The 16,021-nt window shown below is 47.0% G+C and overlaps 1 protein-coding gene and 1 long non-coding RNA gene across 4 annotated transcripts in view; one reads left to right on the top strand and one right to left on the bottom strand.

The window, feature by feature from the left end:
• The first annotated feature begins 6,647 nt into the window (after window positions 1–6,647).
• On the top strand, window positions 6,648–8,591 carry LOC143694905 (uncharacterized). The gene is made up of 2 exons (XR_013183716.1): window positions 6,648–7,842; window positions 7,878–8,591. It is a non-coding gene; the product is annotated as an uncharacterized LOC143694905 (long non-coding RNA).
• The window catches only part of IFT80 (intraflagellar transport 80), a 34,780-nt gene continuing 27,199 nt past the window's right edge, over window positions 8,441–16,021 (bottom strand). For 2 of the 3 annotated variants that reach the window (XM_077184213.1, XM_077184214.1), the window contains exons 17-21: window positions 14,776–14,793; window positions 13,342–13,431; window positions 13,041–13,213; window positions 11,879–12,002; window positions 8,441–9,500 (exon numbers count right to left, since the gene is read on the bottom strand). In XM_077184213.1, coding sequence (XP_077040328.1) covers window positions 9,387–9,500; window positions 11,879–12,002; window positions 13,041–13,213; window positions 13,342–13,431; window positions 14,776–14,793 — 519 coding nt within the window. In that variant the 3' untranslated portion in view covers window positions 8,441–9,386. The remainder of the gene's footprint in view (window positions 9,501–11,878; window positions 12,003–13,040; window positions 13,214–13,341; window positions 13,432–14,775; window positions 14,794–16,021) is intronic. The other variant, XM_054639770.2, reaches the window with a different exon arrangement.

Raw genomic sequence — 16,021 nt, 5'->3', positions numbered from 1 at the left:
TCACCTGGAATTTGCCGGAGGAGTGGCCGTGAAGCAGCCGGGATCAACTGGAATTCCCGGGATCACCTGGAATTGTGGGATCACTTGGAATTCCCGGTCCGGGAATCACCAGCCGGGATCACCTGGCATTCCTGGGATCACCTGGAATTCCCGGTGCAATGGCGGGGAAGCAGCTGGGATGCAGCCAGGCAAACTGGGACCACCTGAAATTGCCAGGATCACCTGGAATTGCCGGGATCACCTGGAATTGCCGGGATCACCTGGAATTCTCGGAGGAAGGGCTGGGAAACAGCCGGGATGCAGCCAGGCAAACTGGGATCACCTTGAATTGCCGGGATCGCCTGGCATTGCCGGGACCACCTGGAATTGCCGGCATCACCTGGAATTGCCGGGATCACGGGGAATTCCCGGAGGGATTCCCGGAGAACCATCGGGGCTGCATCCCCCGAGCGCTGCTGCGGCCGGGCTGTGTCGCCCCGGCCCTTTCCCCTCCCGCAGCTCGGGATGCTCCAGGGCATTCCCGCCGGGAATTGCTGCTCCTGACTCATGGGAGCCGTGTGGGAGCGCGGCAGGGCTGGGAAAGGACCCGCTGCTAAATTTAACCGCGGGGAGAGCTCCGGGGCCGAGCTCCGGGGCCCGGCTGGGAATAACAGCGCGGTGAAATCACGGCAGCCTCTGCAGAGCCAGAAACTAACGGGGGAAATGCTGCTCCTGGAAAACACAGAGGATTTCAGCATGGAAAAAGGTTTTGGTGATTCCAGACCGACCCGGGGATGCTTCCATCTGAATCGCCTTTAGTGCCTTTTAGGGTGTTTCAGTGGTTCTGGGTCCAGCCCTGTGCGAGCACTCAGGGGTTCCCTATGGATGGTGTGGGATCAAGGCTTCACCCTGGAATCACTTTTAGGGGTTAAGATCGTTTGGTTCCAAGGGAAAACAGCAAATCATCCCTTATAGGGAGAGATGCTCTTTATTTGTGACTCTAAAAGCCTCAGCCAAAGTCATTGCATGAGTGGGAGCCTTCCCATGGAGTCAAGGCATTAAAATCCCAATTATGGGGAATTATTGCAAAGGGAAAACCAGTCTAAGCCAACCTTTCTAATGCTTCTCTGCAGCAGGAGGAGGAAAGAAGAATATTTGAAGTGTCATGAGCGAGCTGGAAGCCTAAAAACTCACTGATATCAATATCATTGCTCTAATATTTCCATCTCTTATTTATTAGAGAAAATTGTGTTAAATAAATGAATATTTCATACATAAAATACAGAAATAAGTACAGAATAGATAGCAATGAATGAATTTTATTTATGTCTTCGATCTGACTGATTTATTACAGAAAACACATTTCATTTCTGGAGGGCACCCAAACTTGTTAACAGCCTGGGAAGGAATCAGGGCTGTCCAGGAGGGTTTCAGCCTCTCTCTCTCACTTTCCCTGGGTTTTAAACAGTCCAACAGCAAATATTTGCTGGCAGAGGAGATTTCTGAGCTGTGAGGTAATGGCTGGTGGAGTTTTTTACATTTGCAGAGTCATCTCCTCGGTTTTGGGCCTTATTGCAGTTACAGATGTGCCTGAGAAGGGGGAGGCACTGGAGCTCAGCTCTGGGGTTTGGTTCCAGCAGCTCAGAGCTGCCCCTGAGCCCAGCTCCCATTCCTGCTGCTGGATGGGCTTCCTTGGGAGCTTTGACAGGAATATGAAGAATGTTTTGTTCTATTCAGAAGGATTTAAGGATTATTTTGGCCTTGGGGGAGGTTCCCATCAGGCTGTGTTTGATTTTCATGGGATCCTGGAATGGTTTGGGTGGGAAGGGGCCTTGAAGCTCACCCCATTCCACCCTGCCATGGGCAGGGACAGCTCCCACCATCCCAGGGTGTTCCCAGCTGGCCTTGGACACTTCCAGGGATGTGGCAGCCGCGGGTTTCCTGTCCAGCCTCCAGTGCAGCAGCCATTTGCTCCATCATTCCTGTAAAAGCCTCAATCATCCCAAGGTTTGTATCTCTCAGATACTGAAATATCATGGAAGCTGAGAGTGCTGGACTCGTTCCTACCAGCACCCAAAACTGCGCTTCCCTCCACCAACCCAAGGGATTTTTCCAGCTACCAAACACAAACCTCAGGTCATCCTGGCGTTTTCCCCTGAGCAGTCTTCCCATATTTGAGGGAAAAACACAGCAAGGGAAATTCAGATGTGAAGCATCTTGGTGCAAAGGGCATTTCATGGAGCAGCTTCCCACGGGGGACAGTCTGGAGCTCGCAGGGACAATGACACCATCCCTTGGCCATTGTGCTGTGTCAGCACTTTGGCACCACCCGAGAGGTCTGCAAGTCGAGCCTTAATGATCTGCTGCTCCAAAGGGATCGATGGATTCCTGCAGGGGTCATTTGCAGGATCAATAGTTGTCCATCCCCTGCAAATCTGGAGAAAATCAGCTTGAGAGCTCCTTCCCAGAAACAGCTCGGCAGCTCCGGGTCCTCCCTGGCTCCAGGGAGCCTCAGAGTGGGTTTCCTGCAGGTTTTGGGATGGGGGAGGCAGGATGAGGCCACCCCTGAGGAGTTCATTCCTGCCCCGGTGCTCTGCTGTGCTTGGGGACAGAGAAATTCCAGCTTGGATGGAGCTGGGAGCAACCTGCTCTAGTGGAGGGTGTCCCTGCCCATGGAATCCTGGTGGAATCAGAGATCCCTGCCTGCCACCGCTCTCCCACTCTCCACAGATTCCCAAAATGAGGCGGCTGCTCCTGCCCAGATCCCCCAAAGCCACAGAGGGTGCAGCCCCTCCATCCACAGCCACCCCAGGATGGGCCTGGTTCCTCCTGGGCCGGTATTCCTGCATTTTCCTGAGGCACCTGGGGCTGCTGCAGAGCACAGCTGCACGCCAGGGCTGGAATTTTTATCCTTTCTTGTGCCCTGCTCACTCCATCCACAGCTTTCCCTGTGTGGTGGCACAGGGAGCTGCTCCCAGCCCCTGCTGCAGGCTGAGCAGCAAAGCCCAGCTCACGGCACACAGGCCCAGCCCAAACGCTGCCTTTAACGAGCTATCAACGAGCTATCAACAGGCTTTAATATTTCATGGGGCTCGGGGGGAGCCCCAGCAGAGCAGAGACGCTGTTAAAAGGCAGAGCTCTATTAACAGCCAGGCAGGTTGCACCAGGCGCCTGCTGTTTATTCCCAATTTGCCTCCCAAACACCCCTCAGTTCTTGCCAGCTCTGCAGGGAATGTGGCCCCTGGAGCTGCTGCTGGAGCTCCTCAGAGCATCCCAGATCCTGGCAGGGGTGAGCCCCCAGGGCAAAGCCACCCCTGCGTGAGGCAGCAGCTCCCAAAGCTGTGGGGCTGCACCCACTGCTGGCACCTCCTGCCCTCCCCTCCCAGCCCCTGCCCCTTCTGCAGGGAGAAATGTCCCCAAAATGCGGAATGAACCCCTGAAATTCAGAAAGAAACAGCGATTTCTCCTGCTTTGCCAGGAGCCCAGCACCACCAGCTCCTCCTTCCTCCAACTCCGTATCACAGCTGAGAATTTTTGCCCTCGTTTTTTTCTCCCGAGCCATCCAAAATGTGTCACAAACACAATCACCCAGAAGTGGGGGTGACAGCAGGGGATGGCCTGCAGCTATCAGCGGTGACATCACCACCAGGAGGGTAAACAGGACAAAGGAAACAAATTCACCCACGTGAGGCTCACGTAGGTGGGTCAGCAGCTGCCCATCAGATCTGGCAGGGTCACCCCAGAGGAAGCCGAGCAGAAAAGGTCTGGTCAGTTCTTGCCATGTTATTCACTTTGATGTTAGTCAGTGTTTCCATGATGGGAGCTCCCTGGCCTCCCCCTTTTGCTGGAGTTTTGCAATTAGGGTGAAGGTAATCAGCAAAGCACAGAGAGGAGGGGCTGTGCTCATTGGGGTGGGTTGGGACACCACTGGGTGACACAGGGACCTGTGAAAGTTTAGTGGCAGGAAGAGAACCCAACAAAAATGAGGAAAGAAGGGCTCACTGTGCCTGCCCAGGTACCAGGGCCCCGGTCTGTCAGTGCCTGCTCTGACCCTGCTGCTGCCTCCCTTCTTGAGCTGCAAAATCCATGCTGGGCTCTGCACCCTGGCTTGCTCCTGGCTCAGGTGTCCCTTACCCTGATGTCCTTGGGTTCTGCTCATCCCTGCGCCCTTGGGTTTGTCCCACAAGCTCAGGCACTGCTCATCCCCACATCCTGAGGTGCCACACGTCCCTGCATCCTTGGCTCATCCCTGCATGCTCAGCTCCATCCTCCCATCCTTGGGCACCGCTCATCCCCACATCCTCGGGTTCCCGTGTCCCTCTGTCCCGGTGTCCTCATGCACATCCTGTCCCTGTCCCCCGGGCTCAGCTCAGCCGTGACTCTGGCGGGGCCATCCCGCCGCTGCCCCGGGGCTGATCCGCGCCTGGCGTTGTGCCGCGGCCCCATTAGGCGGAGCAGGGCGGCCAAATGGCCCCATCAATATTTGATGCGGCCGAGCCCATGGCGGGGCGCGGATAAAGCGCGGCGCTGCGGGCGCGGGGCGCGCAGCGGGGATGGCGGGCGGCCGCTGCGGCCGGGGCGGCTGTGCCGGGCCGGGGGCGGCTCCGGGGCCCGCGGCGGGGCCGCCGTGGGTGCCGCGGGCGCGGAGGCTGGCGCGGAGGCTGGCGGCGCTGCTGGTGCTGCTGGCGCTGCTGGCCGCGGGATGCGCGCTCCGCCGCCGCGCCTGCCCCGCGCCCCGCCGGCCGCGCCCCGCAACGCGCCGGGAGCCGCCGGGAGCCGCCCCGGCCTCCGCGGGCACCGCCGCCAGCCCGGGGCCCCACACGGGCCTGGAGCTGCCGCACCTGCCCAGCTACGAGGAGGTGAAGCACCTGCCCAGCTACGAGGAGGCGCAGCGCTGCCCGCCCGAGGAACGGGGCGCGGCCGCGGGGATGCGGGGCTGAGCGGCCCGGGGGACCTGCGGGGTGGATCATCCTCATCCTCATCATCCTCATCCTCATCCTCATCCTCATCCTCATCCTCATCCTCATCCTCATCCTCATCATCCTCATCCTCCTCCGGACCCGCGGAGGGACAGCGGACAGCCCCAGGTGTCGCAGGAGGGATGCCCGGGTAGGATCCAGCAGCGTTCTCTGGTGGGACAGGGAGGAGCACCGGGAATGCTCCACAGCGCAGGGTGACCTCTGGACACCTGGATCTGCAAAGGGACCGGCCAGGGACACTGGGGATTCCCGGGAATGCTCTGCACCTGCTGGACACCTGGATCTGCAAAGGGACTGGCCAGGGACACTGGGGGTTCCCGGGAATGCTCCGCACTGCTGGACACCTGGATCTGCCAAGGGACACTGGGGGCTCCCGGGAATGCTCCACACTGATGGACACCTGGATCTGCCAAGGGACCTGCGGGATTCCCGGGAATGTTCTGCACCTCCTGGACACCTGGAGCTGCAAAGGGACCTGCGGGATTCCCGGGAATGCTCCACACTGCTGACACCTGGAGCTGCAAAGGGACCTGCCAGGGACACTGAGGATTCCCGGGAATGCTCCGCACCTGCTGGCACCCGGCTCTGCCAAGGGACCTGCGGGATTCCTGAGGACACGGAGGAGCGGCACACGCTGCCCGGAGCCGCCGGGACAGCCCGCAGGACACCAGGGCGCCTCACGGGGACCCGGCACAGCCGGAAGGGAGGAAGGTGACGTGGGGACATCAGCTCCATCGCAAGGACACGGAGCGATGGGAAGCCCTGGCTGCGGTTTCGTTCAGCATCCCCCGCTGCCCTCAGCCCGGCTCGCGTTCCCTGGGAATTTTGGGATGGCTCGGCTGTGGGATTTTGCTCTGTGGACACGACTGGGTGATGCTGACCCCCACGGGTGCCAGAGGGAGCTTTTGGGACAGCAGGACCAGGCTGTGCCCCTGGCCGGGGCGGCAGGGGAAGGAGGGAACCCCTCCAGAACCTGCAAATGAAACATCAGCACCTCCTGCTCACTGCGGGGAGCTGGGAGCCCTCCTGCCCCAAGGGAAACGGGTGCCACAGCTCCCAGGGCAATGAATGTCACAGCTCCCAGGGAAATGATGGTCACAGCTCCCAGGGAAATGATGGTCACAGCTCCCAGGGCAATGAGTGTCACAGCTCCCAGGGAAATCAATGTCACAGCTCCCAGGGCAATGAGTGTCACAGCTCCCAGGGCAATGAGTGTCACAGCTCCCAGGGCAGTGATGGTCACAGCTCCCAGGGCAATGAGTGTCACAGCTCCCAGGGCAATGATGGTCACAGCTCCCAGGGCAATGAGTGTCACAGTGCCACAGCTCCCAGGGAAATGAGTGCCACAGCTCCCAGGGAAGTGATGGCCACAGCTCCCAGGGCAATGAGTGTCACAGCTGCTGCCACAGCTGGCAGCTCCTCCATGACCCTGAATGCTTCCTGCAGCACCAGCCCAGCTCAGCCCGGCTCTCTGACAGAACTGCCCAAAGCTTACATTAAATACTTTTTATTTTCCTGTCCTAGCCTGACTTTATCACTCAGAGCTGAGCATGTGCTCAGTGCAGGAGCAGCAGCCACGAGCACCTTTCCCCTTTCCCCTTTCCTTCCCTTCCCTTCCCTTCCCTTCCCTTCCCTTCCCTTCCCTTCCCTTCCCTTCCCTTCCCTTCCCTTCCCTTCCCTTCCCTTCCCTTCCCTTCCCTTCCCTTCCCTTCCCTTTTTCTTCCAGGTGTCTCTAATGGCAAAGCAAACCTGCATCAATAAACCCATTTATTTAAAATACAGATTAGATTTTCAGAACTGCAGGGCTCCAACTAGCACAGTCATTTCTTTTCATAAAGTAAAATAATTCTGGCAGACCCTTCATAAAACCCCAGAAATGATGGAATGTTTTATTGTTTTGTACAACCAAGCTCTGTGCAGACTCGTCCCTCTCTTTCCCTGAAGGTACCAGCCCATGCTGCTTCCCCAAACTTTTACAGGAGGGCAAAGGCATCTGAACTAAAATGAAAAAGGTTAAATTCCAGTGTTGGAAATCGAGATTCTCACATGGGATCAATTCATAAAAACCTTTTTTCTCCCTGCCTCTTCCCCATCCCCTGCAGAGTAAAATCTCTGTCAATCTCATCTCTGTTATCAACAAAATAAAGAAATGGAGGTCTTAAAATGTTTAATTAAAAACATGTAAAAACCACTATAAAAACCATATATATAATACAAAAATACTAAATTGCTTTTCTCCAACCTCCCTCCCCAGCTGTAGGTGACACAAGCTTCATATTTCTATAAATACCTATTCCTATTTCAGAATTAAATTTTAGAAAGCTTCAAGCTTTTCCATAGTTGTTCATGTATAATTGTGACTACTCTGAAGTGAATCAGGCAACAATCACCAGTTTTTCTGCAGGAAATAGTTCCACATAATCTGTAAAATCAAATTTCCATGTCAGATGATTCAAACCTTCCTCCTGCTCCAAAGGGTAAAATCCCACAGCCAAATCCAGATCACAAAGTTTTATTGCCTTAAAAACCAGACAACAAAAGCTATTTTTAATTTTCCCTCTGAAATATTCCAAATATGGAGTAGGTTTTTAAACACCCACCTGAGCTTTTACTTTTGCCTCACTTGAGGGATTTATTTTTCACCTAAAGATGCATTTTTCATCTTCCCTTTTTATAATCAGAGAGGATTTTACTGTGCCCAAGGATAAATGAAGTGAACGAACTCAACTCCCACCCTGCAATGGCAAAATTTGGGTTATTTTTGATTATTGATCCATCACAACAATTTTAATCATGTTAATTATTCTCTGTTTCTTAGATTGGTTTATGATGGTTTAAATCAAGTTGTGAGTAATTCAATTTGAGGTGTTTATTTTTAAAAGAGGTTTATTTTATTTTTATTTTTTATTTTTAAAAGAGGTTTTTAAAGTAATTTCTTGTTCTGGGCAATGATGTAACCAAAATGTACCTGAAACATCTGGATCCTCCTGCTCTTTATTTTTGCTTGATGCTGAAATAACTGAAACCAGGTAAAAATACAATGCAGAACTTTGGAAACCTCAGAAAATTCAGCTCCAGATTTCCCTGGCACGGATGGATGGCGTTTCCCTTGGAATTACAATCTCTGAAACCCCTGCCACAACCCCAGAAAAGCCACAGAGGAACATTTGCTCCTGAGAATATCCTGAAATTCAGGTTTCACACCCAGCTCACAACTGCATTTAGAACCTGGGAGTAAAAGTGCTTTTCCCAAATATTTTGCTTTGCTTTCTAGTTAACAGCAGGACGCTCAGGACTGGGTGTGTGTGATAAAAAATGGAATCAAACACTTCTCCCATCCCCTCCAAATGGAATTTAAACACCCCAAATATTCTTTCTTTAGCACTCAGTTGAGATCCCCACACGCAGCAGCTCTCAGGTACATTAAAAATGATACCTTAAAATTGATACCTTAAAAATACCTGAAAAATACCTGAAAAATCTCCACTTTGATTTGGTTTTATTAAGAAATCGATGAACTGTGCAAGAAAGGGGTGACACAATGATTTACAAATCTGCTGTATGTACAGATATTTAACATTTTGCTGGTAACATTTGAAAGATACATAATAAACCTTGTCAGTGATGAATAAACTGGTGATGTATTTATAACATGAAGAGAATGCAGCCAGCTTTGGGTGTGGAACAAAGAAAAGTGTATCTTGATGAAATAACATAAATTCAAAAAATATTTACAAATCAAGTGCTTTGGGCAGAAAAAGTACAGGAAATAGTAACTTATTTTAAATATTCTTGTCAATTTTACACATCAGATGCTACAAATGCTGTTTGTTACTTCCAACAACCCTGAAAGCACATTCCAAAGTATTCTAAACAAAAAAAAAATTCCTTTTACTGCTAAAATTACTTTTACTGTTTTGCTCAGTGACAAACCTGAGTTGCTGAAATGATCTGAAATCATCTATTAAATAACTCACTAACAAATATGTATTCCCACAACTGTGAGGGAAATATTTGTACTCAAGCTCCTTTTTTTTGCATTTTCAGCACTTCCAGTTTGCTCAATTTGTTTTGGGGCAATGGAAACAAGTCTGGAGAGGTCCCCGAGGTTGCAAACTTGGGGCTTAAATTGGGATTTCAGTAGAGGCAACCCAGGTTAAAGAATATGAATGGCAATAAAAGTTTGAAAACACTAAGAGAGGAACTGTAAATTCCCTTTTTTTCTCATTTATGTAGCCAGCACTGGCACCAGAATACAAACCCAGCTCGAAATGAAAGGAAATAATTAATCCTGTGTGTCACCCAAGGATTCAGACCCACAGAAATTCCCACTCCTGTGTCCCACAAAATGTTTGCTGAGGTTTTTTTTTCCCTGTAACAAAGCAGCAGCAAAGGTTGAAGCAGCACTTTGAAGGTGCCCAAACTGAATTATTGCTGCACAGTCACACTGCTCCTGCCTGCAGCACTGGCTGCTGCTCGTTCTCTCTCCTTAGCAATTTCCATCTCGATTTTGGCTTTGATTTTATTCCAATCCACTTCCAGCTGCAAGAAGAGAAAAATGAAACACACACAGGGCTCAACATCAGAGAGAGCAAGGTCAGTTATTCCATTTAAAAATGCAATTTTCAGGTGTTGGGTACCCGAACTCAGGGAAGCTCTGAAGGCACAGCTGAGTTCCAACTGAGCTTCACCTTTAAAACAAACACAGCCTGGGCTATTTTAATAAATCTCATTGTGCCTGGAAATGAAAGCAATAAAACAAAAATAACCTGCTTCTAATTCAGGATCATGACAGCAGTGTCCTGCTACTGAAAACTCAGCCCTGCCTCCTTAATTGAGAGTGCTGTCTCCTCCAAGAGCTGATATTAAACCAGTTATCTGCTCCAGCAGCCACCAGATTCCTGCCTGGAACTGCCCCTCTGCACCAATAAATGGCTCAGTTTCAACCCTGGCATTTCTCCAGCTGCAGAGAATTGGCATTTTCTGCCTGTGTTTGAGTCAGTGACACCCCAGGCAATACACAAAGTGTGATACCCCAGCACAAATGGGGGTAGAAAACTTGTTTCTAATGAGAAATGAAAAATACATCATGGTGCATCTGATGGCCATAAAAACACATCCAAAAATGTCACTGTGCAGCTCAGTTTATTGCTGGAGAATCAACACTGGCAAAGGTGGGATGGGAGAAGAATTTCCAGGGCTGCACAGGGAATTTTCCTCTGGAATTAAGCAATGGAATAACAGGAGAGATTCTCCAAGAGGGAAAGTGAAATGAAACAATTTCACACCCACATTCTCAGGTGAAAATAGAATAATAACACCTCAGTTCTGGAGGCATGGACTGGGCCCAGGACCCTCAGGGTATGTGTGAGTTACTGAGAACCTGATATGTAAAATAAGCACGATTTTAGATCCTGCCTGCAGAAAAGAGAGGGAAAAAACTCCTTATTTAAGCCTGAAGAGGTTTTAGGTTGTGAGAGGGAAACTGAGACCCTTTTTTATCCCTGAGAAGGAACAGCAGCACAAAAATCTTGCTTTTCTTTCCAATTTCTTTCTGATTTTGCTTCATGAGTCTGACAGGTTCCATGCAAAATTTAATTACAGCTTAAAATTCACATTGTGTGGATCCCTCCTATTCACAGATCCAGCAAAGGCCTCCAGCACCTGGATGTGGAAAAGGACCTTTTTCCCTCCAGAAATCTCCTGAGTGAGAAACTCAAATTTCAAGAAAATCTCCAAATTTCCAAATACAATTTTAGAAAGGTTCAAAATCTCCAATTTTCAAGACCGAGTAAGCTGAAGAATCACCCTGCTCACACCTTGTCACTGCCAAGGTGGAGTTCCTCAGGATTCCTGATGGAATCTACAGCCTCCTCCAGGAGTGTTAGAAAATCAGGATTATCTCCAACGTCCATCAGAAGCATCAGGGAATTTCTGGGGTTTTTGCACTGTAAGGGGTTTTAGGGAACACACAGAGCTGGGAAAGCTGCAGGATAAAAATGCCTGGAATCTGTGCTTTATTTTCCAGGTAAATTACTGTGGAATGGTTCTTTAGGGGATGAGTTAGTTTAGGAAATGTGACTCCCTAAACTGCTAAAAGCTAATGGCTTCCATTAGAAATCCAGCTTTATTCCAAGTGCCCATGGAGTGCCCTGTGCCCAGGGGTCCCCTGACCCTTCAGCTGCAGGGGAGAAAAGGATTCCACACAAAGGAAAGGGTTTTTGGGATCATTTCTCCCTCAGAATGCTGAGGAATCAGGAGGGGAAAAGCAGGAAGGACAGGAGGGAATTGTGGCTCTCCTGTGTGGAAATATTCCAGCAGAATCCAAGATGCAGCTGCTGAATTTCAGGAGGTGCCCTCAGCCCTCAGGATGTGTGAATTACTAATAAATGGATTTCCTCGTGATGCAAAGGGTTTCCAATAAATAATAATAATAATAAAAAATATATATTGTAATGTAATAATATACACTATACATGTATAATGTATATAATACAAATAATATATTTGTATAATATATTTGTATAATATAAATGTATATTGAATTGTTGATGGTATTTGAAATCAGAATGGTTTGCAGTTCATAAATATGCAGATTCCTTCAAAGCTTGTTACTGCTTCTATCCATAAAATGCCACAAAAAAGGTTGGAGATATTTGAGACACTCATTGAGCCGTGGTGAAGTTTAACTCCCTGTTTATAGAAAACAACTGGGCCTTCACTTGTGTGATCCCTACCAGATATTGAATATATATTGTGAATCTTCAAATGAAACCCATGCCCAGCTACTCCTGGCCAATGTTAGGCCAAAACCTGTAAAAATTCCACATTTATGGGATTCCACATTTGAGCCACAGAAGGAAAAGTGAGGTGCAAACCCACCCCCCCCTGACGCAGGGACAACCCTGGGGGACACTCACCCCTTCTGCATATTGCAGAAACCTTTGGTTGGTTTCTTTTTTCCCAAAATCCTCCAGGAATTTCTGTCTGTAAGCCAGGACCGTGTCCACGTGTGTCCTGTGCTTCACTGCCAGCTCCAGGGCTCTGCAAAAGAGCAGCAAAGGCTGGGCCAATGCTCTGGCACCACCACAACCACCCAGAAACTCTGAGGGTGAGGGCAGAAATGCCAAATCCAACCCCACAGCAGCATCAGGAGGTTCAAAGTAGCCAGTGATGGAAAATCCCAACAATTATTCCCACTGACAGCCTCATCACATCATTAACTTGAGCCCAGGAGGCTTTTTATTTCAAGGAAATGCAGAATATTTCAGAGTTTAGCATGAAAATAATAATGTTTAATAACTTTTTTCTAGTCAGAAATAGGTCCTGAACACTCATAACACACATTCATGATACATTCTATATAATATTTATAAATATTGTATAGGTGGCAAAGGTCAGACACTGGATTAATTTAATTGATTACTCACACTTGGTTTCTTCTCAATGGCCTAAGAACCCTGAGATTTGGTCTACAGAGAGTTTTTAGATGATAGAATAAAGGAATATTCTTTTCCTAATATCCAGCTCAAACCTCCCCTGACACAGCTTCATAACAAAACAAAATCACAGATTTGTGAGGGAAAATCAACCTTTTGCCTGAATGTATCAATATAACAGCAGAGAAATTAGGAGTAAACAACTCAGAGGATTCTGTCAGAAAACGTGGGGGTTTTGTTTAAATGAGAAATTCCTCCTTTGTTTTCTCAGTCCTAATTCATATTTTCTCCACCTCCACAATGCTGGGAGTCTGGGTAGCCACAATTTTATTTTTAGCAGCAAGACATTTCCAAGCAGCCCAAATTCCACAGCCAGTCTGGGGCATCACTGAGGGCTCCTCTGTGCTAGCGGGGATGACAAAGCAAAATGTTATTTCAAAATGTTTCCAAGAACATTTTGGGCTTTTATCACCAAATATTTGTATTTTCCAAATACAAAAATGCTGGGGTTTTTTTTTTGGCTATGATTTAATTAGCTATTTTCTGAAGTCGTGGGCGATTAAAAGATAAGCAATGAGTCAGCAATAAAACAACTGATGGAAACAATTAGGAAAACGTTATTTTGATGGCAAACAGCTCCTACCTTTCCCAGTTGTAAAGGTTGATGTTGATTTGGATGGCTTGGTAAACCAGGCCAGCCTGCAGCAGCAGGGCCTCAGCCTCCTGGCAGCTGCCACTGAAGAGCAGCAGGTGAGCCAGCCTGGACTCCTTGGAGGGCAGCTCCTTGATGGAATTGATGTACTGCACCTTGTCAATCTGTCCCAGGGCACACAAGGACATTCCTTCATTCATTTATTCATTTATTCATTTATTCATTTATTCATTTATTCACTCACCAGCCTGGCCCTGCAAGGATTTCACTGGGATCTGATTCCTTTTCTTACCTCGCCGATGGCTGCGTAGGCGATTTCAGCCGTGCTCATGTCCTTGTTGGCCACTGCCATGGCAGCCAAACAAGCCCACAGGGTCTGGTCCTGAAATTCAAAACAAAAACAACTTGGAAACCTTCAAATGTTCCTTATCCTGCTGCAAATGACTCCTCAAAGCACCTACACAAGGCTTAAAAATTAGGTGTAATATTCCATTTCTCTGTGTGTCATTTATGGCACTGTGCTCCAAAGTCTCCCATTAGGAAATTACTATTTCTCAGGACTAGGAATTAGGAAAACTTCATGGCAACAATAATATTACTCCTTTTTATTATTATTTAATTTATAACTTTAAATTGTATATTTATAGTTTATTTATTTATACATTTATAAACAAACAGATAAATTAATATTTTTTTATTTTATTTATTTTCTACATTCATAATTATATACATTGCTTCTTTTACTCTTTTATTATTATTATTATTATTATTATTATTATTATTATTATTATTATTATTATTATTATTATTATTATTATTATTATTATTGTATATTTATTGTTTCTGTGAGGGTTTTTGGGGCATTTTACACAACCTTGAGGAAACCCCATGAGCTCAGAATTTAGGAAGACCCCAACTGACATTTTGCTGGATTTTCAAGTGACAACATGATGACAAAGACACAGTAATAAACTACATTTTAATATAGTTTAAGCTACAACATCTAAAACTCTATCCAGACAGGAAGAATGTAACTTTGGACTGGCTGGTCCAGGAATTAAGGAGAATTTTGCTGAGTGTGTTCAGTAACAAATCTGGAAATAAAGACTTTGCACTGTGAAGGTTTTAGAAGGATCACTCTTGATTGAAATCAGAATGAGCAGCTGCACTGAGGGTGTTCTAAACACATTCCCATATTTCCCAAGTGACTTTTCCATCAGGAAAAACCCTCATGCAGTAAGCCCAGAATCTGAGAAAATTAAGATTGTTCAGAGAATGCTCCTAAAATCTTTGTCACATTCTTTTCCCATTTCCCTTTTATTTAGAAAATCAGGTCATAAAACGCTGAAAGCTCAGCCTGAAATTATCTAGGAGATAAAATTATCTTTTAGATGGTTCCAAGTTGTTTCTTGCTGCTTTTTCTCCCCTCAAAAAAAATGATCTATTTTGTTATTCCTGATTGGAAATACTTTCTTCTCTCTACCTGGACTGCCAGAATCAAAATATCCTGACTTGGATGCTTAAATCAGGTGATGTGGACACTGCAAATAAAGGTTCTGTTACAATTAATTCTACTTATGCAACCCAAATTATCTGGATGTGCATTTATTTCATAATTGGTAGCACAAATATCTGAAATACACATTTAAGGTACTAAACTTTTCTAGAAATAAATGGGAAGGAAGGTTTGAAGGGATTTTGTTGTTTTATAAACTACCACACTCACCTCATCTGTTGCTGTTGTCTAAATAAATACAAAAGAAAGCAATGGAAAAGAAAAAAAAAATAAAAAGAAGTGAAACAGAATATGGAAATTAACAGGTAATTATGGAAATGTCACTTTTCATTGGTTATATTAAGGCCCAGACCTTAAAGTTAAAGGTTTAAGATCTTATAGGTCTAAGGTTACATTAAGGCTCAGAACTTAAAGTTAAAGGTTGGTTGGATTAAGGCCCAGACCTTAAATTTAAAAACTTTGAAAAAATTTAAGTTTAGAACTGAATTCTGTGAGCACCTGCATTCAATCCAGCTGGATTCTGGTGTGGCTAAAAATAAGAATGATTATTTATCATGGAACTTATGGAATGATGATGTCCTGGAATTAAGGAAACCACCTCATTTTCCACGAGTGACAAAAACGAGCGACAAAGCAGGCTGGAGATGAGCTGTACCATTTCACATGGAGAGATCACTACTGAAGAACACCTAAAACTATAAAAATGGCTCCTAAAACTATAAAAATGGCTGTGAATATTGCCAAAAAATCGGGTTTGTGTTGTACCTTGACAAAGAGCCTGAGCCCGTCCTGCCAGTGGGAGGAGCAGGCTGGAAATGAGCTGAACTATTTGATATGGAGAGATCACTACTGAAGAACACCCAAAACTATAAAAATGGCTCCTAAAACTATAAAAATGGCTCCTAAAACGATAAAAAATGGCTGTGAATATTGCCAAAAATCAGATTTGTATTGTACCTTGACAAACCTGCAGAGCCGGAGCCCGTCCTGCCAGTGGGAGGAGTGGGCTGGAGATGAGCTGAACTATTTGATATGGAGAGATCGCTATTGAAGAACACCCAAAACTATAAAAATGGCTGTGAATATTGCCAAAAATCGGGTTTGTGCTGTACCTTGGCAAACCTGCAGAGCCTGAGCCCGTCCTGCCAGCGGGAGGAGCGGGCTGGAGATGAGCTGAACTATTTGATATGGAGAGATCACTATTGAAGAACACCCAAAACTATAAAAATGGCTCCTAAAACTATAAAAATGGCTCCTAAAACTATAAAAATGGTTGTGAATATTGCCAAAAATCAGATTTGTGTTGTACCTTGACAAACCTGCAGAGCCTGAGCGGGAGGAGAGGGCTGGAAATGAGCTGTACCATTTGATATGGAGAGATCACTACTGAAGAACACCCAAACCTATGAAAATGGATGTGAATATTGCCAAAAATCAGATTTGTGCTGTACCTTGA

This window comes from Agelaius phoeniceus, chromosome 10 (genome assembly GCF_051311805.1).
Source record: "Agelaius phoeniceus isolate bAgePho1 chromosome 10, bAgePho1.hap1, whole genome shotgun sequence".
Classification (NCBI taxonomy): Eukaryota; Metazoa; Chordata; class Aves; order Passeriformes; family Icteridae; genus Agelaius; species Agelaius phoeniceus.
Note: the sequence above shows the minus strand (reverse complement) of the source record. Positions and strands in the feature narration are given on the sequence as shown.